A 22,757-nucleotide genomic window follows, 5' to 3' on the forward strand; every position below is an offset into this window, starting at 1 on the left:
AGAAGAGCACACTGACCATCTTCGATTCGTACTTCAGCGGTTGAGAGAAAAACAGTTATATGCTAAGTTCAGCAAGTGCGAGTTCTGGTTACAACAAGTGGCTTTTCTAGGTCATTTGGTGTCAGCAAAGGATATTGAAGTTGACCCCGGTAAAGTACAATCGGTAGTTGATTGGGAGACACCTAAGAATGTGGCAGACATTCGTAGTTTTCTTGGTCTGGCCGGTTACTATAGGAGATTCATCGAGAACTTTTCAAAAATCTCTGCTCCTATGACTCGATTGACCAAAAAAGGAGTGAAATTCGAGTGGTCGAGCGAATATGAGAAGAATTTCCAGGACCTAAAGCAACGACTGATTTCAGCTCCAGTACTCACCATACCAAATGGTACTGGAGGGATGGTAGTTGACTGTGATGTGACGAAAATGGGACTTGGCTGCGTGTTAATGCAAGGTGATAAAGTGGTGGCCTATGCTTCTCGTCAGTTGAAGGAATATGAGAGGAATTACCCGACTTATGATTTAGAGCTGGCGGCTGTAGTCTTTGCTTTGAAAATCTGTAGACACTACTTATATGGAGAGAAAAGTGAGATCTACAGTGACCATAAAAGCCTCAAATATTTCTTTACTCAAAAGGAACTTAATATGAGACAGAGGCGTTGGTTGGAGCTCATGAAGGATTATGACTGCACCATTCACTACAACCCGGGCAAAGTAAATATGGTAGCTAACGCTCTCAATCGAAAATCACAGACCTTATCTATCGCATCGCTAGCTGTCAGCAAGGAGCTTATAGAAGAAGCTAGAAAATTGGATCTGGAATTATTAGTAGAGGGTGTTACCCTATCCTTAGCATCTTTAACCGTACAATAAACTCTGGTTGAAAAGATTAAGGCCGCTCAAACTTCAAATGAACGTTGTAAGAAAATCATTGAAGCTATCCAGGGTGACACACAACGTGATCTAGACTTCACATTGACTGACAGCGGTGCCCTCATGTTTAGAGATCGTCTATGTGTTCCCAAGGACGATTAGTTAGGGAAGGAAGTATTGGCAGAAGCACATGAATCCCCTTACTCGATTCACCCAGGTAGTACTAAGATGTACAGGGACCTAAAAGGACATTATTGGTGGAGCGGGATGAAAAGGGATGTAGCTGAATATGTAGCCCGGTGCCTCACTTGTCAACAAGTGAAGGCAAATAGACAACGTCCCCATGGACTGTTACAGTCATTGCCTGTGCCGGAATGGAAATGGGAACATATTACTATGGACTTCGTCACAGGATTACCCCATACACCTAGAGGCATTGATGCTATATGGATCATTGTAGATAGATTGACAAAGATAGCACATTTCATTCCAATCAAAGTCACCTATTCTATGGGTAGATTGGCCTGTTTGTACATTGATAACGTGGTTCGCCTACATGGAGTTCCAGTCAGCATTATCTCAGATTGGGATCCCAGGTTCACTTCCAAATTCTGGGGTGGATTCCAGAGATCTATAGGTACCCTGTTGAGCTTTAGCACTGCCTTCCATCCTCAGACCGATGGTCAGTTGGAAAGGATAATTCAGACATTAGAGGACATGCTTCGCGCTTGTGCCATTAATATACAGGGCAACTGGGATGAGCACATTTCACTTATCGAGTTTGCGTATAACAATAGCTACCAAGCTACTATTGGGATGGCACCCTTTGAGGCACAGTATGAAAAGAAGTGTCAGACTCCCTTATATTGGGACGAAGTAGGTGAACGATGCATTCTTGGGCTGGAGCTAATCCAAGCAACCTGCGACAAGGTAGATTTGATCCGTGAAAGAATTAGAGCTGCCCAGTCTAGGCAGAAGGGCTATGCTGATCAGAGGCGAAAGGATCTGGAGTTCCTTGTTGGTGATAAGGTATTTCTCAAAGTGTTGCCTACAAAAGGTGTGATGCGGTTCAGTAAAAAGGGTAAATTAAGCCCGAGATATATTGGACCTTACGAGATTCTTGCAAAGGTTAGGCCGATGGCATATCGGTTAGCACTTCCACCATCTCTTGACAGCGTACACGACGTCTTTCACATATCTATGTTGCGGAAGTATGTGCATGACCCCAGTCACATCCTGTCTCAGGAGCCACCAGAGCTGGAAGCAGACATGTCATATAAGGAACAACCTGAGAAGATTCTAGATAGTAAGGTGGTGAATCTCCGCAACTAACCTATTCATTATGTGAAAGTGAAGTGGTGCAACCACTCAGAAGAAGAAGCTTCCTGGGAAGCCGAAGTGGAAATGCTAGCGAAATACCCTTCCCTGGGATTCCTACAAGGTACGACAATTTTGAGGACGAAATTCTTGTAAGGTGGGGAGGATGTTACACCCGCGCCCGGATTTAATATTTATTAATGTGTTCTCTCTTGTTGACGTGTAGATTCTACTGCCGTGTATGCTGGTGAGTTATTTTCACTTGTGGTCAAACCTAGTCACAAGATCGTTGACCACATTATGGGCCTGCCTGTGGAAGAGAGGTTCCTTAACCGACAGTGGGGAAGATTTGTCGATGGTGATTTTGTCAATCATCCTCCTAGCATGAGTCCACAAAGTGAGGAGTATCGAAAGGCTTACCCGGTGTCCCCGCAGTTAGATACCTCCTTTGGAGATGAGCTTAGTATTGCGATCGGGAAGTTGTAAGGGATCACGAAGGACACGTCGTGATGGTCAAGGGGTAAGATATTAATCTTTTAAATGATACTGAGCCTTACTCTAGTTGATCTCGAAGTGTGGGCCAAAGCCTGACCCTTTTCCCTTATATTTCTGCCCTTACAGCAGCAACGAACGCACAAGCGAACTCATCAACACTGCATCCGTCCGTTAGTCCGCCCGTGTTGTCTTTGGGTTTTGTGTATTTTTCTTGTGTGGGGTCCACACCCTGTACCCCAGACACTCCAGTTCTGCCTCATGGACGAGGGTGGCCTCATCCTTATCTTTCCTTGGTTGTGAGGTTACCTTTGGGTGGACCCATAGGCTATGTAAGCCTTTTAATGAGTTTTGGGTCATTAAGCTCCAGGCTAAACAGACCTTAGGAGGGAGATTAGTTTTAAAACCAAAACTTAACCCTCAAACCTCATTACTTCTCTACCTACCCAAACCATGGAGCTGAGGGAGCATTGAAGGCTTGGAGAAGAAGTGATTGAGAGGCTATGGAGGTGGAGGACATCAATTGGTTCATCCTTGAGGTAATGGCCTCACCTACCTCTTCCTCTCTTCCATTTCTGGGTTTGGAGATCCTATGGAGATCGGTTCCAAACTTGGGGGTTTCTCTTGAGAATCCATGGAACCTCATAAGTTTCTCCCTTTGAAGCTTCTATTTTCCTCTTTAGTGTATTATGACCTTTGAATGACCTTATGTTGTTCCAACATTCTAAACCTAGCTTAGGTTTGGAACGAACCCTGGGAATGGATCCAAATCCATTAAACCCTATGTGATTCTTGTTGGACTTCGTGTATTGGACTTCTAACGAAGGTCTGAGTACATCTCCCCTACCTCAAGACTCTAATGGATTCATAAATAAAGGGCTGGAAGTGATGCTCTTCACAGTTGTTCAAAAGAGGAGCAGCGGATGAATGACCGGACTCACTATCGTGTATCCGTTCGTTAGTCCGTTTAAGCCTATTACGGCTTTCCTCTTAGGCGGAGTTACGAGCAGACCCACCTAATATGAATCCGCTCGAAACCTAAAATCCTTAAGTTGTTCTCGGGTGTGTCTCAGGGTTGGAACTGATCTCCAAGCGGATTCACGTTCCGCATCCGCTCGTGAGTCCGTTCCATACATTTTCTGGGCATGACCTGGGCGGATCCACGATCGAATTCACCCGTCTGGTTCTGTTCCTTCATCCGTTCCTGCTGTCATGGCCCAAATCACATTCTTTTGTTGGGATCTTTTATGGAACCCATCTATATACTTCTAACGCCGTTCCCATGCTTTCTCAGACCCTGGAATTTGCATAAAAGTACGTGCCTTAGAGCAAACCTTTCCAAACACCCAGGTGAACAATCAAACATACGGTGAGTAGGCTTTGGGTGATGATTGGGATTGATAAATATATTTATAGGGGTGCATTAGTTAGAAATATATATTGATTTCTGTGTTTATATTCATTCTTGCCATGTTACATGTTGAATCTGAAACCTGTGGATATGATTTTTGATGAGATGTGAGCATGATGTTTTATATTACGATATTGGGTTACGGTTGCACTGGTACTGGAACCCCGTGATTCTTGTAAATATGATAATTACTTGTTTGCCATCTTGGTCTGTGTGCCGTACCGTGCTGGTACCCGGGTACTAGATGGAATGGGACGTTGATGCACCCGGAATACCTCTCGGAATGATAGAAATGCATGTAGTATATCTGTGGTTAGGATTTACTGTACCCTATGCTACGACCCTTGCCAACAGGGGTTTAGGTGTTGGATAGCTTGAGCACCTGTGGTCTGTGGAGGTGGGAGAGGCCAGGATAGGGGTAGTGATGGTTATCGGGGTTTGCCACTGGGTGGTCATGATGGCTTCTATCGGCACAGGTCCCTTGTGATAATTGAGGTTTAACTGGGGCGATAGGATAAGTGACCCTCAGTATCTCCCGAGTTATCATAGTAGCATACGCCATGACTTAGATTGCTTGCTAGGTGAAAAATATGAATTTAACATTTCATGCATCATGGACTATGTGTGATTGTATGTATGTTCACTCCCCTTTCGCCTCACTGGCTCAGTGGAGCTAATCCCTTGTGTACACAACTTTTTAGACTTTGATACAGGCAATGGTTACTTGGCTGGTCTGGATGTACAGTCTACAGACTATGATGGTATTGGGACAGAGGAACCTGGTTACGTGTCGGAGTAACACGATGACGGTTGCCCCTACGATGATTGTGCCTATGGGCACTGATACTTTCAGGGATATCTCCCTATCTTTTGATTCTTTTGGGGCGTCGAGCCCGTTATGAACTCTTTTGTAATAACTTATTATAGTTTTGAGTAGTTATGTCATGGTCAGCCAACGCCAGTACTATTATTATGTTATCACCTAGATGGTTGAACATATTGTAACTACTTATGTAATTAATGCTTCCGCTTAACATGACTCTGATAGATATTGGAATTGTATTTCCTTTTTACTCAATGTAATTATTGGGTGGGGCCTTGGGGGATTATCATGCACCAGGACACTGTGTCGTTGATCCTGGTAGGTTTGGGGTGACTTGTGCATCCTAATCACCCTCTTGACTGTGCTTGTGGCATAAGCTCGAGATAGGGGCATGACAACTCCATCCAAGATGGTGTACTTTGCAGCTCTCATCCTGATCTTCCTTGTTTCGACCTTATCTTCTGGTAAGACGTCATTCTGTAGGTAGTTGAGTATAGGGTCCATCCAGCTAGGTCCCTCTCAATCTCGTTGATCTGTTTCTCCTGATATGTTGGCTCAAGTAGTCCTTCAACGTAGACGGCACTGGCCAGGTTTCGGAGCTCGTCATTGGCTAGCCTGGATAGGGCATCGACGGTGGCGTTCTCGATCCTTAAAACCCAAACCATCTCGAACTTCATGAACTCCCCGATCAGTGCTCGAGCACGTGCTAGATATGACTCCATTCGCTCAACCTTCTCCTCATACTCACCATTCACCTGGTTCACTACAAGCTGGGAGTCACTCCGGATGGATAAGTGTGTGACTTGGATGGCCTTGGCTATCCGGAGTCCCTCCAGTAATGCCTCGTACTCTGCTTCATTATTGGATGCTGGGAAGGTGAATCGGAGAGCATGCTGGATTCAAAATCCTTCGGGGCCGATGAGTATGAAGCCAGCCTCACTTCCTGCTGCATTACTCGACCCATCCACGTACATCTCCCACGATCCTCGATTATGCTCCTCTGTTTCTTCTGCTTCTGGCTCGATCTCAAATAGGGTGCATTCGACTACGAACTCCGCCAAAGCTTGACCTTTGATGGCCGTTCGTGGTTGGAATCTGATGTCATGCTCACTCAACTCTACCGCCCAGGCTATCAACCCTCCTGAGACGTCTGGCTTATGGAGTACCTTTTTTAGCGGTAGGTCGGTGAGTACTATGATAGTGTGGGCTTGGAAGTATGGTCGTAGCTTCCTAGCCATGATCACTAGCGCGTAGGCTACCTTCTCTATCCTTGTGTACCTGGTCTCTGCGTCAATTAGGACATGACTGACATAATAGATGGGTCTCTATATCTTACCCTCTTCCCTTAATAGTACTGCGCTTACTGCGATCGGGGTGGTGGCTAAGTAGATCTGCAGCTCTTCATTGGGTTCTGGTCACCCAACGAGTGATGGATTCTCCAGGTACTCTTTCAGCTCCTCAAATGCTTTCTGGCACTCCTCCATCCCTGCAAAGTCTTTTGGACTTCGGAGGTTCTTCAATGTCTTGAAGAACGACAGGCACCTGTCTCCTGATCGCGACACGAACATTGAAAGGGTTGCGACCCTTCCGTTCAACCTCAGTACTTCTCTGACTGTCCAAGGGGGTGCCATCTCTTGGATGGTCTTGATCTTAGATGGGTTGGCTTCTATTCCCTGTACTGAGACCATGAACCCTAGGAACTTCCCCGACGTTACTCCGAAGGCACACTTTGTAGGGTTTAGCCTCATCTGGTTCCTTCTCAGTACCGTGAATGCTTTCTCAAGGTCTGCCAGGTGGTGATCAGCTTGGACGCTTTTCACGAGCATGTCATCCACATACACCTCCATGTTGCTCCCAATCTGTTCCTCGAACATTTTATTGACCATCCTCTGGTAAGTGGCCCCTGCGTTCTTCAATCCGAATGACATGACGCGATAGCAGTAGTTCTCCTTGTCCGTTCGGAATGTGGTGTAAGACTCATCATCCTCATGCATGAGGATCTGGTTATACCCAGAGTAGGCGTCCATGAAGCTCAGCATCTCATGACCAGCAGTTGCATTGATCAGTAGGTCGATCCTGGGCAGTGGGCACTCATCTTTTGGGCATGTCTTGTTTAGGTTGGTGTATTTGACGCACATTCTCCACTTCTCATTGGGCTTTGGTACCATAACCACATTTGCGAGCCAGGTGGGGAGCTTTTCTTCTCTGATGAATCCCGATTGGCTCAACTTCTTGACCTCTTCCTTGATAGCTGCTTATCAGTCGAGGGTGAAATTCCACCGCTTCTATTGGATAGGTTTCCTGGTCGGGTCTACATGTAGCCTGTGCTCTGCTATGGATCTGGGTATGCCAGGCATATTGGCGATCGACCATGCAAAGACATCTATGTTTGCTTGGAGGAGGTGCCCTAGCTCTTCCTTCTGTTCCTTACTCAATAACGAGCCAACTTGTACGACCTTGGAAGGGTCATCCTTGTTGAGTGGCCATGGAACGAGGTCCTCCACCGGCCTACCTCTTTTCTCTGTTAGCTCATCTCTCTGGTCACTGACCAGGTTCTCCATGCATAGTGCCATCCCACGTGTATTGCCATTATTTTTCTTGACAAAGGTGGCATAACATTCTCTGGCCTTCTTCTGATCGCCTCGGACTTCGCCTACCCCGTTGTCGGTGGGGAATTTCATCTTTAAGTGAAGTGGTGTATGACTCCCCTAAGGGCTATTAGAGAATGTCGCCCTAAGAGGCCGTTGAATGACACCACGGACCTGACGACCATGAAGTTCACCATGATGGTCACTTGTCGAGGGTGCTCTTCGAAGGTACCGGCAGCTCTATAGTACCTCTGATGGAGGCGATGGCGCCCAAAAATCTATGGAGGTAGGTGGGCTCTGGCTTGAGTTGGTCATCCCCGGACCCAAATTGATGGTAGGCTTCCAATGAGAGCATGTCCACGGACGCCTCTGTAGCTATCAGCACCCTGTGCACTGGTCGGTTGGCTATCTCTACTTGCACTACTAGGGCGTCCTCATGTGGAATGCTCAATCCTTCCAGGTCTGTATCCGAGAAGGAGATTACTGTCTCGGTCTTGGCTACCTTGCTTGGCTTCTTTGCTACTCCCACGAACCTGGCATGGGCTTTGGTTTTCCTGGTAGATTCCTGCCCCGGTCCTCTTAGTATGGTGAGGATGGGGGCTCCCATGGTGTCATTTGGCTCTGCTGCATCTCTCCTTTCTTCTGTGCGATTTCTCTCTCTGTCCCGATCTGTCCTCCTTTCCTCTCTTCTTGGTTCTTCTCTTTCTCAGTCACGACCTCTGTCTCCTTAGCCCGAACGGTCGTCTCGTCTTCCTTTCACGTACTTGTTCAAGCTCCCCGCCCTTACGAATTGCTCTATCTCCCTCTTCAGTTGGTAGCAGTCTTCTGTGTCATGTCCATTCTCCTTATGGAAGAGACAATACTTGTTGGGGTTACGCTTCTCAGGTCCTGCTAGCATGGGTCGTGGCCAACGGAGTAGGTCACGGTCTTGGATTTGCATAAGGATCTGGGACCTAGTGGTGTTCAGAGGTGTGAACTCTAGGCTACTTGCTCTCTCACTCCTTTCTGGGCAACGGTCAGTCCTCCCTGATGGGTGGTCACCCTTCTCCTGTCGACGCTAGGTCCTCGACCTCTTGCTTTCTTTGCAATCATCCGGAGCTGACCTCTTATTATCCTGTGGCTTGGCTTCGATGACCTTCTTCCTAGCCTGTAATACCTCGGCCATGTTAGCGAACTCGTTACACAGTTCTAGAAGCTCCTTCATGGTCTTGGTCTCATGACATGCCAAGTCTTTGATCAAGTCCAGGTCCCTGATACTCCCAGCCAAAGTTGCATGTTGGGTCTGGTCGTCTAAGTCTTGGACCTCTAGGGACTCCTTAGTGAACTTGCTGACATATTCTCTGAGGGACTCCCCAGGGTTCTGTACCATGTTCAGTAGATTGACCGTGGTCTTCTTCTACTTGACACTGCTCTAGAAGCAGGTGATGAATTGCTCGCATAATTGTGCGAACAACCTATCGACCTCGGTCATAGTCTGGAGAACCATAAAGTGGCTGCACCCTTGAGGGATGCAGGGAATTGTCGGCAGGAGACCACGTCCGATCCACCATATAGGGTCATCATCCTGTTGAAGTAGTTGATGTGGTCATTAGGGTTCATGGTACCACTGTAGAGTTCAAAGGTGGGTAACCTGAACCTGGAGGGGAGTGAGGCCGAAATGATCTCTTCTGAGAATGGATGTTGCCCGTGGATCGAGTGTGTCTCGCCCTTGGTCTACTTCTTCAATCCTTTCAGTTTCTCGTCTAACTCTCGAAGTTTCTTGTCCAGCTCTTCATCCCACGATTGTCCCTCCCGTCTGGCCGAACGCTCACTGCGACCTCGCTCTCATCCTCTCCTTGAAGTCCCTTCCCACCTTGAGTATTGGCGGGATGGTGAATGGTCATGTCCCGATGAGTCCTGGCATGAACTTGAGGGGCTTTCTTCTTGGAAGGATTGGCTCTTGGAACATCGATCTCCTAATTGAGCCTTCTGGATTGGGTACCACAGATCGGTGCGATAGTGTTCTCCCACGGTCTGACTGTACTGAAAAGTCCGCTGCTCTCCTGGGACATGGGGAGGGATCTCCCCGCTGCCTGGTGTGCCTCTCTGACCTATCACCCCTGGGAGGCGACCTCCTAGGGCTCTGCTCCTATCTAGGGATAGGATCTGTCCTACAACGGTGGGATGTTGCGCGCTGCCTCATGTAGTCGCGGAAGAGTTGTTGGTCATGGAGGATCTGTTGCTGCAAGTCATTGATCTGACCCACAGTCGCTGGTGCATTGGGATCAGGTACTGGCTCCACGGCGGCTTCAATGGCTGCTTTGGGGTTGGGGTTGACTACCTCAACCTGTTGATTCTCTGGGACATCCCTCTCCTGAGAGACATGGTCAGTGGCTCTACAACGCGAACTCTTAGGAGGAGGTGATCCGTTCCCCTCCCTCGCAGCATTGTTGGTGGAGGGAGCAGTTTTCTTGCCTCGTGGTGCTATTGAGTAATTAAGAAAACAAGCTAGTAGGTACGATGGCTAGCGTCGTTCCCACAGATGGTGCCAATCTGTTGCGTCAAGAAATCATCGGCGGTCCCTTTGAGTGTCGTAACCTGTAAAAGGACCAGGGAGACAAAGGAGAACCGGTGTGGTTCCGGCCTAGGACTCTCCGATGCCTAAGTTAGATCTCTCTGAGCAAACAAATGAATGATAGAATTCAAGATGGGTTGATGGGGTAGAATACCTTCCCTTTTATAGTAGAGTATGGCAGTGTGGAGAGTCCCAGTTCGATGGCGAGTGATCCGTGTAGTTGATAGAGTCCCTCGGTAGCAGGGCTCTTCCTTAGTTGGTGGCCTCCCTAAGGGAGGTAGTGTCCCAGTGGTGTTGGGGTCCTTAATAGATAGACACCTGCGTGTGGTGATAAGATCTTTGATGTTTGAGTCCATCAGGATGATGTGACTCGTAGGCGGTGGCCTAGAGTCCTTGAGATGGTGCATGTCTTGTTGATGGCAGCGGTAGTGGCTTGGTCTTAGATCAGGGGTCTGACGTCTGGGCCCGCTCTGCACCCGAGGTCCGTGCCCATAGGGTGTCCGCCATGCCTGTGAGGCCGCGCCTATCATGCCGCGCCTGCGAGGCCGTGCCTGGTGAGGCCGAGCCCGGTGATGAGGCCACACTCGTCATGAGGCCGCGCTTGTGATGAGGCCGCACCCGTGAGGAGGCCGCACCTGGAGGCTGCGCCTGTGAGTGTCCTTGCGGTTCATGTCTGAGCTGGTTCTCCTCCGGGTCTGGGACGGCCCACCCCTTGGACCGAGACACGTGGCAGCTCCCGATTGGTCCGTATAAACTTGGGTTTATCAGGTTGGTTGAAGCTTATAATTCTTCCACCACGTGTAAGTGTGTAACACACGAGCTTATCAATAGACATTCATTCAATTTTTCTCGGGTAGCCTCGCCATTATGGTTTAAGACTGAGTTCCCCCTTTTTAATTTTTAGCTTTCTTTGCCAGTATTCTGTCATAGGCTTGTTGCCTCCTTTTATTCAATAAAATTTCTCTTTTTTAAAAATAAAAAAAATAAAAAAAATGTATGCTCTTTTTCAAAAAAAAAAAGACATTCATTCACCCACACACAAAAAAAAAAAAGATCTAGTAAAACGATGGGTAGGTGCTATCAATCATTACACCAATTAGATCGAGATTTTTGTAAATTAGATTGGGATCTTACAATTATTCATGTAAAATAAATGAGGATGTAGTGGTGTTGATATTGAATTTGATAGTTTTTTTTGTGTGGTAATCATGTTGAATTTGATAGTTCAGACCTCAATAAGAATGCCTTTGGCCACTTTTAGTCACCTGGTCATGGGTGGAAAATGGGCCAGAATGGAGTATGGACCGGGTTTGTTGACGGATCAGATCAAGGGTATTTTCGGAGAGAGAATACAATAGGGGACATGAGACTATGAGACTCTATGAGAGAGAGCAAGAGCCAGACCCAGAGCGAGGGTAAATTGGGAAGAAAAATACAAATGGGAAGATGAGAGAGGGAGAGAGAGTGTGTGTGTGTCGTAGTCCATAAATCCACTATCTAAGGCCTCTGCGACTTTTTCTGAGATAGATGGAGGTTAGCCGTCGACCTCCATCCTGAAACAACGGCGAATGTAAGGATGTCTCTTCTTCTACCCTCTTCTCTCTCCCATGGCACTACTAACCTCTCACCTCTTCATCCTCTTGCCTCTCTTTTATATCCATCTATTAATTTGGTACCTAATCGTCTTTTAAACAACAATCTCAGCAGAACCCATGTCACCACTACTACCACCACCATGACCTCGACCATATGTTGTTGCAGACAGAAGGAGAAGGTTCATGGTACTTTCTCTTCGAGCATTAATGGGCACCAAATTTCTAGGGTATTTGGAACTCTTGTGGGGCGAGTTCGTAGTTCTTCGAAATTTTCTAGCTATAATGGTTGCAGTGGAAGCGACGATGCCATAGCCCAGGAACTTGGCAGCAGAAGCGATGGTGAAGAAGAAGAAGGTCAAGATTCTGATGAGGGGGAGGAGCTGGAAGAAGGGCTTGGGATAAGAGCTTCTGCTGGACCTGAGAGATGGGATGTCTTGGGTCTTGGACAGGCCATGGTATACATTTATTAATTGCTTCAATTCAATATTAGATTTTATTTTTATTTTTATTATTTGCTTCTAATATGATTTTATGAACGTTGCTTTGGAGTTTAGCTTCCTTATTAGGCGAAATTTTGTTTTAATTCATTGAAGTAAGTGGGCAGCACCAGAAACAATCTCTTGGTGTTTTGTGATCCCTCTAGGTAGATTTTTCGGGCGTGGTGGATGATGAATTTTTGGAGAGACTGGGACTGGAGAAAGGGACCAGGAAACTTGTGAACCATGAGGAGAGAGGTAGAATTTTGCGAGCTATGGATGGTTGCAGCTACAAGGCCGCTGCTGGAGGGTCTCTTTCCAATACATTGGTAGCCTTGGCGAGGCTTGGTGGTCGGTTCATTGGAGGCCCTGCCTTGAATGTTGCCATGGCGGGTAGCGTTGGGGGCGACCCCTTGGGTGGGTTTTACAGGTTAGACCTTTTTGTTTGCGTTCAACTTATTTGAAGTACATGTTTTAGAATTTCTGGCTTTTGAGATGTGCCCAAAACCAAGGTAAATTGTTATGTGTGTGTCTTAAGTTCTTGTACCCATTTTGAAGTTTGCCCCTCTCCGACATTTTTTGGTGGTGACCCGAAGGAGAAATTTTGTGAGGTCTGTGATGGTAGCGGAAGGCTTGTTTGGTATGACGGATCGACCTGAATTGGAGGAGTATTTTCTTGTTTTATTGTCTTGTTGTGTAAGCAAGAAAAAGAAGTGGGATTTGGGCATTTTCGTGTTAGGGTTTCTAGGGAGAGTTCTTGCTGCGACCTCTGGGTGTTCTTGAGAGATCTCCATTGTAATTTTCTTCCATCACATAGTGAATCATCTTCAGCTTCGCCTGTGGTTGTATCACATCAAATTGGTGTGTAAACCACGGTTAAATCTCTGTGTCATCCTTGCTTAAATCTGCTTTGTTTCTTCGTGTTTTTTGGTATTTGCGTTAACAAACTAATTGCAGGTTTAAGTTCTCTTATATAAGTATTTATATAGAAATATTGCATTGTCAGGATTTTTAAACAGTTGTAGGATGGGAATTACGTCTGTTGTTTAACTTTGTAATACAGAGATGGTCCATTATGGATTTTCCTTTTTTTCCTTCTGTTTGTGTGGTGTAAGGAGGATTGCATGATCACCAATTTAGCTTATTTTTAGATAGTGACATTTCTATTTCTGGTATAATTTATTTTTTAGAGTGTGCGTGTTCTAAGATGACTTGGGTTGTTTTTATTTTACTTGAAAATTTTTGGTTCCTCTTTTAGGCTTTAAAATGATCAATGAATTGTTAGGTGATGAAGGGCTGAGCTATATTCTGATCTGGCTGCTAAGATCCTTGGAAGTTAATTTTCTCTTGATGTGCTTTTCAGGGCAAAACTTTGTCGGGCAAATGTGAATTTTCTTTCCAAACCTGTCAAGGATGGGACAACCGGGACAGTTATAGTTCTCACCACCCCGGATGCCCAACGGACTATGCTTGCATATCAGGTCAGATATCTTTGGATCAACTAAGGATCCAGCTAGTGTAAATAAACTTTAGACACCTTTGCTCATTGTTCAACAACAACAACAACAAACTCAGCCTTATCCCAACTCAATTGGGTCGGTTACATGGATCCAAACAAACAAAGTAGGTAAAATTGAGGTCTAAAAAAAAAGAGAATCTCAGCGAAAAGAAGAATGAAGAGATGGAAAAAGAGGGATGGGAAATGAGATTAGAAGTGAAAAATGGAAAATGACAAATGAACGATGGAAAATAAAAGAAAAGTGAAAGATAAAAGTAGGAGGAAAGAGGCACAACCTAGCAAGTCAAAAGAATCTCAACTAAATAGGGTCTGCTATATGGATTCTTGCCCTCCAATAGGCTCTATCCGAGGTCATACATGGTACAAGACATAGACTATGCATGTCCTTCCTCACAACTTCTCCTATGGTCATTTTAGGCCTGCCCCTCGCTCTTTTAGCTCCTTAAATTGGAATCATATCACTCCTCCTTACTGGGGCGCCCCTAGGCCTCCGTTGAACATGAGCATACCACCTCAAACGACTCTCTCGGAGCAACTCCCAAGTTAGCTCTGATACGATCATTCCTTACTTTATCCTTGTTTTTCCACATATCCATCTTAACATCTTCATCTCTGCCACACATAGCTTCTCGATATGACACTTCTTAACTACCCAACATTCTCCCCCATACATCATAGCCGGTCATACAACAGTCCTATAGAACTTTCCTTTTAAATTTTAGAGGAATGCGTCGGTTACACAGCACTTCAGATGCACCTCTCCACTTCATCCATCCCACTTTAATTCGCTGTGAAACATCATCTTCTATGTCACCTTCATAGTCAGTCACACAGCACTCTGGACACACCTTTGCTCATTGTTCATTAATTGTTATTTAAGTTCCTGCCCCCTCCAAACACACAACGCAGACTATGGATTGGTTGCTGTCACTATTTCCAAGTACTTGTTACCTGCATATGCTTTCTTTGTCCAATCTCAACTCCCCTTTCCCAACTACCTCTCCTCCACACCCCACCCAAAAAAAAAAGAAAAAAAAAAAAGAAAAAAAAAAAGAGAAAAGAGCTTTCACTACCGAGTAGGCACCAAAGATTATGTCTGACAATGATACAGTCACCAACTCAGCATCTGCTGCAAAATTTACATTAGCTTATATAGAAACATTCAGTGTCTGATGTAGCTGGGTTTTGAACAATTAAGTGCCCTTATTAATAAGACAACTGCCAAAACATTATGACATTATTTAAAGCCGCTGGATTTATTATGTCATTGGATGGATATTGTTGCTGATGATTTCTGTTGCCTTACTTGCTATGGCAAAGATGCTTATTGGGGTTTAGATTTCTTCCTTTTCTATATTCTATTAGATTTGTTACGTGTCCTGCTCGTAGACTCTTGAATGAGTATAAAGTTTTCAAATTGAAGTTCTTATGTTTTTTCTTTCACCCCAGTTGAGGTTCATCCTAGAAGTAAAAACCTGGCAAGTGTCAATTGAATTTGGTTATTTGTTTGGTTATTTAACATTGATGAAGTAATATATGGGTGTCTTCTTGTGTTTTAGGGTACATCTTCAACTGTTAGCTATCATCCATACTTGGCCAGTGTAATCTCGAAAACAAATATACTTATTGTGGAAGGTTATTTATTTGAACTTCCTCATACGATCAAAACAATAGCAAAAGCGTGTGAGGATGCCCACAGGAATGGTGCTCTCGTTGCTGTCACTGCTTCTGACGTGTCCTGCATTGAGAGACACTATGATGATTTTTGGTGAGATATTTATTTGCTTTGCTTCTCATCTCTTTACAATTGCTTCATTTTTATTTTGTTATTTATATAATTATTTACATTTGTTTATCTCTTTTACTTATTTATTTATAAGGTTGGACAGTTGAAACTATTTAGAAATTAGAATTGAGTGAACTTTGCCTGTACTTTCTGATTTCCCTTCCATACTAGGGTAGAATCCTTGAGTCAAGGTGGGAGGTTAGGAAGAAGCCATTCTCTGCTAGCAATTTAAATTTTCAGATTTCCTTCATAATTAGAATCAGAAGTAGAACATGTGTTGCCCAGCCATCTGATTCAGGCTCAACTTTTACAATTGTGGAGTGCAAAGGTTTCTTAGTAGTTATGTGTAGTCAACTTTGCAAGCCCTGAACTTGAGCTCACATGCCAACACTTGCCTACCTGCCGGAAAGAGAGAAAGAAGAAAATCCTAGATGACTCGCTTGGAAAGAAAGATAGTGAATTATATCTGCTGGCTCGCTTGCCCACTGAACGGATTGTGGATATAAGTTATCCCAAATAGAGCATCTCTGAAGTCAATCAGTAACTTCATTCTTGATCCAACACAGATATCTGTATGAGTAGTCAAAGTATTGCTAGGCATGAAAATGGTCTCCCAAGGCTGAGGCCATTCATGAGGATGCTCCCCACCACCCACCAAAAAAAATAAATAAAGGGCGTACCCAGTGCACAAGGTTCCCACCACTGCGGGGTCTGAGGAGGGTCATAATGTATGCAACCTTACCCCCACTTTGAGGAGAGGCTGTTTTCCAGAGACTCGAACCCGTGACCACTTGGTCACAACCACCCAAAAAAAAATAAATCATTGAGCTAAATAAAAATGTGGGGCCCATAATGAGAGGGAATTCCCTTGTATAAAAATAAGTAAATAAATAAAAGATTACATTCTGAAAATCATAATGAGAGGGATTCCCTTGTATAAAAAAAGAAAGTGGGGCCCATATCCATGCAATTAGCATTGAGTTAAATAAGAAAAGGGATTTAAATATTTAAGTTCTTTTAAGAGAAAAGGCCAATGCCAATTTAATTTAACCACTTTACTTTTCTCAACTGCTTATACTTTGCTTTCTGTTCCTTTCAGCAATCAGCACTCCCACAAAATAACAAAATGCCAAACCTATAATATGCTCCATCATCCAAAATCCACATATATAGTAATAAATAGCCAGTAGAACGTTTAAAAAGAATCTGTATCGTAAATTCTAAATAAGTTATGATGATGAAGAATACATGAACATGAGTACATATCCACAGATGGCTTACTCTCCTCGCAACTGATGTCATTGTTATTGTTCTTGTATTTCTTGTTGGTGTTCTCCTCTTCTTCCACTTTGAAAAACCATTCAAATGAAAAATACTTTCATTGTTGGTGTTCTGCTCTTCCTTCCTCCTCTTTGAAAACCGTTCAAATGAACAATCCTTTCATTGTTAAAGTTAGAGGTTGATTATTCTTGATAGTCTATACTCTTTTTGTAAACCATGCATTTTTTGGGGGTGGGTGGGGTTAGTATAAAAAAGAAAATCTCTTCTCCTTATCTATGGATGTCGAAGTCAGGGAAGCAGGACTGAGTTTGTTGGGTATGCTTTAATGCTTCATTTGTCACCTTCTACTAGATTTTCTGAATTTTTTTTGGGTTGTGCACAGGGAGGGTTCAAAAGAGAGATTATTCTGTGGTAGATAGCTTGTCCTTTGACGTCATGCATTAGACCTGGTATGGATGGATTAAATTAAGATTATTTAAGGGTGTTAGTGTTATTTTTCTGATATCACCCTTGGATTGTTTGAAGAAACATCAAATTAGGGTAATTTGGAACAGATTCCTTTTAGTCCTCCATATATTTCTAGTCGAATAAATGTGTCAGGCTTCCACAGTCACTTTTACCATCAGATGAGAAATATTGGAACTCATTTTGTAGTTAGGATGTGGTGCAACACCTATTAATGCAATCTGAAAATTTCGATTATGGATCGCAGATGCAAGCAGGCCAGTCGATCACTCATCGTTTATAGCACAGACTACCCATAATCAAATCCGTGATTAGATCTGAGATAAATGAAGTAATTGCATTGTTAAGGGAAGAAATCAGATCGATGGAAGGTGAGGGAAAAGAGATGAGATCAATCTGCTTGGGAGGAAGAAGAGAGAAAAAGAAAACAAGAGAGAAGAGAAGAAATCAGGTTTGGGATACCAGTCCCGTATGTTCTCAATAATACCAAAACTCTTAAAAGATAACTCTTATTTTTTAGACAGATCATCTCTAATTGATGAGGGTGTATCATATATATAAAGGCTTTCTAAAATTCCTAATTTGACTCGTAGAAGGACTCCAAATCACTCTAAGACACTCAATAAAGTAAATAGACTCAAAACAAAACTCTATCTAGTTATTAAGTATTCTAATCTAACTCAAACACTTAACTACTAATCCTGTGTACTAACTTTATCCCCATTTTATGGATTTATAAATTAAGCCCATTACAATGAAACCCAAAAAATAAAATGCCACCAGCATAGAAAGGGAGGGAAAAGAGACGAGATTGGTCTGCTTGGGAGGAAGAAGAGAGCAGAAATCATGTTTGGCATACCAATCCCGTTTGCACTGCTCAACAACACCAAAACTCTTAAAAAACTCATATTCTTTACTCAAATCTTCTCTAAATGATTGGGGTGTATTACATATACGAAGACCTTAAATTCCTAATTTGACACATAAAAGGACTACTAATCACTCTAGTACTCTCAATAAAGTAAATAAACTCAAAACAAAACTCTATCTAGCTACTAAGTAGTCTAATCTAACTCAGACACTTAACTACTAATCTCATGCACTAAATATATCCCGTTTTATGTGCTTATAAATTAGGCCCATTAAAATGTAACCCAAAAAATAAAAGGCCCAATCTATAATATAACTTGGATATAGGCCTTCATATGGGACTAATGCCTAATGCAACTGCATCACCTATACATCATAGTTGTCATGGCGATCCAAGTCGGTGGAAGGGTGTCTGATCGATATATCGACACGTCAATGCCATGGCGATCATGTCGACCATAATTAATCTGAAGTTGTAAAGGAGTGGCAGAACTATAATTTAATGGAGTTAAAGAGAAAACTGAATAGGTTAAATAGAATAGCAATAGAGAATATAAGGGGTTTTATATAAATAGTATAAGTTGTCCTTACTTGCAATTTTAAAGATTAAATGTCTTCTTCAACCTTGCAATAACACAATAGAAAGAGAGGCAGAGAGGCGGTGAACTGGAGTAGTTCCAGCAGAGGAAACTCCTTATGAAGTCGATTCTCCCTGCAATTTCTGGAACAAAATCGCAGCACCAAGGTCTGCTGATCCAAACGAGAAATAGCCCCAAAATTCTACTGGCAACCGAATGGTGAGATCTGAAATCAGATCTGGCGGATGTCTTAGTTGCAGGCTACTAAACCAAGGCTAAAATAGAAGATCTTGGGAAGCAGGGAGTGGGTCTAAGGTTGGGGAAGAAACAAAAAATTAAAGAAGAAGAAATCGAAGAGGGAAAGAGAGACAGGACGCCATGGCGTAGGTCGATATGCACAGACCTCCAGCGCCAGGACGCCATGGCGCTGCTATGGCGACGCCATGACAACTATGCTATACATAGTGCTGAAAGAATATTACTTGGTCCCATAAACCTTCCCAATACCTCTGACAGATCAGGTGCTCAACTGTACTCTATACCTCTCTGAGCCTGTTGAGGCAAATCTAGACAAAACAGTTCAGATGGGTTGAGTACATAGACATCCAATTTGGCCTACATTGCTTGAATAAATTGTGCTCCAATCTTCCTTAATCCTTGCAAAGGGGAAAAAGAAAGGGTCTCTCGCCTTAAGAACAAAAAAAGGGCTTGTGTGTTTATCTATTTCCTTTACACATGGTCAATCCAGTCCATAAAAATAGGGGTAACCTCTTGGATGGTTGGAAGCTCAAACCGGAAATTGCAGTAAACATTCAATTTATTGAACCTCTCTTATAGTACTGCTACAACACTCGATGTATTTCTTTTGTATATTTTGGACTATGAGTCTGATTGATGGTCCTTGTTTTGCACGGTCAGGCTCCATTTGTGTTATGACACATAAGTTGAGCATCTGTAATTATGTATGATTCAGAACCCATTACTCATCTCTTTGTACTTATATAACCCTCTCTCCGATCTTTTCTTCTCAGGGATATCATAGGGAACTATGCAGACATAGTATTTGCAAACACTGATGAAGCAAGAGCTTTCTGCCACTTCTCCTCAAAAGAGAGCCCTGTATCCGCTACAAGGTATCTGAGCCATTTTGTACCTCTTGTCTCCGTGACTGATGGTCATAGAGGATCTTACATTGGTGTAAAAGGTGAAGCCATTTTCATACCCCCTTCACCATGTGTACCTGTTGACACATGTGGTGCTGGAGATGCTTATGCTTCTGGGATTTTATATGGTATATTACGTGGTGTATCAGATTTGAAAGGTATGGGTACATTAGCAGCAAGGGTTGCTGCTGTAGTAGTTGGACAGCAGGGGACTCGCCTCCGTGTTCAGGATGCAGTTGAGTTGGCAGAGTCATTTGCATTTCAAATCAATAGCTCCAATGTTCACTTCGATGTAGGATCAGATCATATCTCCAGTTTCTAATCTTATTCTTCAGCTTTGTGATTCTAATTTGTTCCACTGGCTGGATTTTTCTCTTCTTGTAATTAGATTTATGTACATTTCTTATACTTTATGTTTATCAATTTTTTTGTAAATTCATTCTCTTTCTCTTCCCCACCCTCTTTTTGTTTCTATGCATATTTGCATTGTTAGGAAGAAAAATGCAGTGATGGGACCTGTCACTTAATAGGTCTTGCATAGCAGATTTTGTGATCGTCAATGTCAATTGATCTGATCCACATCTAGTGGAACTATGGGATTCATGGGACTTCTTTTGTGCTGTTTATGCGCCGTTCTTAGTTGTAAACTATACCTGTGGATGGGTAAGCACTGATTTAGGATTTCAACAGCTATGGTCTATTCATGAACGCAGCCAAACCTCTCTAATCTTTTAGGCTGCATTTTGGAGATCTTCCAGGACATTTGAAGGCCCATGTAGTCATTATCTATGATAAAGTGAGCACCATAATGTTAATAGAGAATGGCAAAATCAGGGTGGGGAAGAGGAAGAGAAATGTTCAGAATGGCCTTATTTCTATCTTCTGTTGAAGCAGAACTGTGATGATTTCATCTTAGATAATGAACTTGTTCACCTCCTCTCCTTTTTTCAGGAGTTCTAGGATAAAAGTAGCGTCGCCTAATGTATTTTTTGGTATTTGCTGTGGAGGCCATTGAATGCAGTGTTAAGGAGTGGTCTAGTATAGATAGAGGAGTTGAAAGACTACGAGGTAGACTAAAAGGAACATGGGTAGTAGTGAGAGGAGATGTGATCGAATGGCCTAAGCTGACAATTAACATAACGTTTAATAGAGTTGCATTGTAGAATATAATCTATGTAAACGACCCCATTTAATATTTTGGGAAGATACCTAAGTTCAGCCTAAATTGAATTGCAAAAGAAGTTGGTTCTGTTTTGATTGTGAGTCAATCTGATTGTTAAACGTTGCTAAAACCATGGAAACTACGGCAGCGTTGGGTAACGTTTCTGTTCTATGAACATATATATATATATATTTTTTCTGATGAGGAAAAGTCAAAAGTTTAGATTAAGAGAAACGTTTGTACATCATATAAAAAAGGTTTTGAGGGAGTATTTGTCCTAACTGATGTCAAGGTGTGAGATCTAAGGGCTGCTGTCCATTGGTTGTGTTGGAGAGAGGTACATAAGAGAAGTTAGAGGTGAGTTCAGCTAGTTCAAAAAAAAGAGGTACTAGTGTCCAGGGTACACATGGTTTTCATCCAGGGTGCAAAATTTTACTAAGACTAAAACTATATATTCAAATATCTTTTAGATGGATCCCTTCTTTGAGAGCGTGTTTTCACCTCTGGAAGATTCCTATAAGCTCAGCCTCCTTTGGGTTGGATGAACACGAAATTCCTGCAGATGTTAAAACACTCTGGCCATCTAACAAAAAGCAATACCCTCATCTAGTTAGTCCCAGTGATGGTTTAGAAAGGCCTGCGCAGCAGAGAACAGGGAATTTTACTTCTTTGTTAGGCAAATGGGTGAAAACTAGAGTGCATTGTGCGCCCTGATCGTGAACTATAGTGAGTGTATTTAAAGTGGGAGGGCAGAGATCTAAATAGGACATCCAGTGAATAATATTTAATAAAACCAACTGTGGGTTAGTCGGGGCTAAACCACGAGATACTTTGTTTCTTACATCTCATACAAAGTAGCAAGTTAAAACAAATATAGAAAAAAACCAAGTAGCAGAATGCAAATCCAGGGCTTTAGAATTGAAGAGGGAGGCACAGAGCTGTGCAATATTGGAGCTGCTAAGGTGCTCTGTTCTTAGGCCGAGGGGCCTACATGCTCAGACACGCTTAGTCCATTCACAAGATATAAAAAGATGCCATTGGGTTTCATCACGAGCACCACAGAGAAAACATGTAGGCTTGATCGGCAACCATTGTGAGATAGTATCCTTGACAGGTAAACCTGCATGTAAGACACGCCAAAAAAACATCTTAAATTTCGGATGAATTTTAAGTTTCTAGAAAAAACGCTACCATTTGGAAAGAAGTGGGCTATTTTGTAAATTGTTATGCAGGTAAGTGGTAGCCTATCAAGTGGAGAACGTCATAGTTTTTGATAATGAGCATTTCCACTAATCCTCAGAGTCTGAAATACTCACTCTTGAAATTTCGGAAGTGAAACATTGGGGAAAAATATTTGCAAGTAAATGGAAATCCCAAGCAGAATTAAAATAAGTTCACTTACCTTGCAGACTAAATTGTCCAAGAGGGTAGGGGGGATACAATGATTTGGTATTGTTGGCACCCATGGGTCATGCCAACAAAAAGTGTTTATCTCAGTCCCAATTTTCTTCTAAACTATCCCTTTGAGAGTGGGATGTAGAGTTGCAATGCTGTTCCAAACCCATGACCCCTTTTTTCTTTAAGGTTATGGGGTCAAACACAGATCTGTTAGGGAAATATCTTTGTTTTAAGACCTGGGCCCAGAGCGACTTCTCTTCAATGAGTAATCTCCAACCAAGTTTTAAAAGAAGGGCCTTGTTGCGAGTGGAAGACTTGCGAAGCCCCAGCCCACCATGAGAGGTTGGTCTACAAATCTTTTCCCAACTAATAAGGTGGACCCGTTTCTGTGTAGTCAACCCATTATTC

The 22,757-nt window shown here is 43.2% G+C and overlaps 1 protein-coding gene across 1 annotated transcript; it reads left to right on the forward strand.

The window, feature by feature from the left end:
- Positions 1 to 11,542: 11,542 nt before the first annotated feature.
- Positions 11,543 to 20,228, forward strand: LOC122664718 (uncharacterized sugar kinase slr0537). Its single transcript, XM_043860672.1, has 5 exons — positions 11,543 to 12,106; positions 12,295 to 12,557; positions 13,491 to 13,608; positions 15,206 to 15,414; positions 19,658 to 20,228. The coding sequence occupies exons 1-5, from the start codon at positions 11,633 to 11,635 to the stop codon at positions 20,109 to 20,111; spliced, it is 1,518 nt and encodes a 505-aa protein (XP_043716607.1). The 5' UTR covers positions 11,543 to 11,632; the 3' UTR covers positions 20,112 to 20,228.
- The last annotated feature ends 2,529 nt before the right edge of the window (positions 20,229 to 22,757 follow it).

This window comes from Telopea speciosissima, chromosome 6, assembly GCF_018873765.1.
Source record: "Telopea speciosissima isolate NSW1024214 ecotype Mountain lineage chromosome 6, Tspe_v1, whole genome shotgun sequence".
NCBI classification, from domain to species: Eukaryota; Viridiplantae; Streptophyta; class Magnoliopsida; order Proteales; family Proteaceae; genus Telopea; species Telopea speciosissima.

Excerpts from the sequence above, each read along its gene's own strand:
- LOC122664718 (XM_043860672.1), top strand. The coding sequence starts at position 11,633 with ATGTCTCTTCTTCTACCCTCTTCTCTCTCCCATGGCACTACTAACCTC. Across the intron at positions 12,107-12,294 it reads TGGGTCTTGGACAGGCCATG|GTAGATTTTTCGGGCGTGGT; the intron begins GTATACATTTAT and ends TGATCCCTCTAG. Across the intron at positions 15,415-19,657 it reads AGACACTATGATGATTTTTG|GGATATCATAGGGAACTATG; the intron begins GTGAGATATTTA and ends TTTTCTTCTCAG.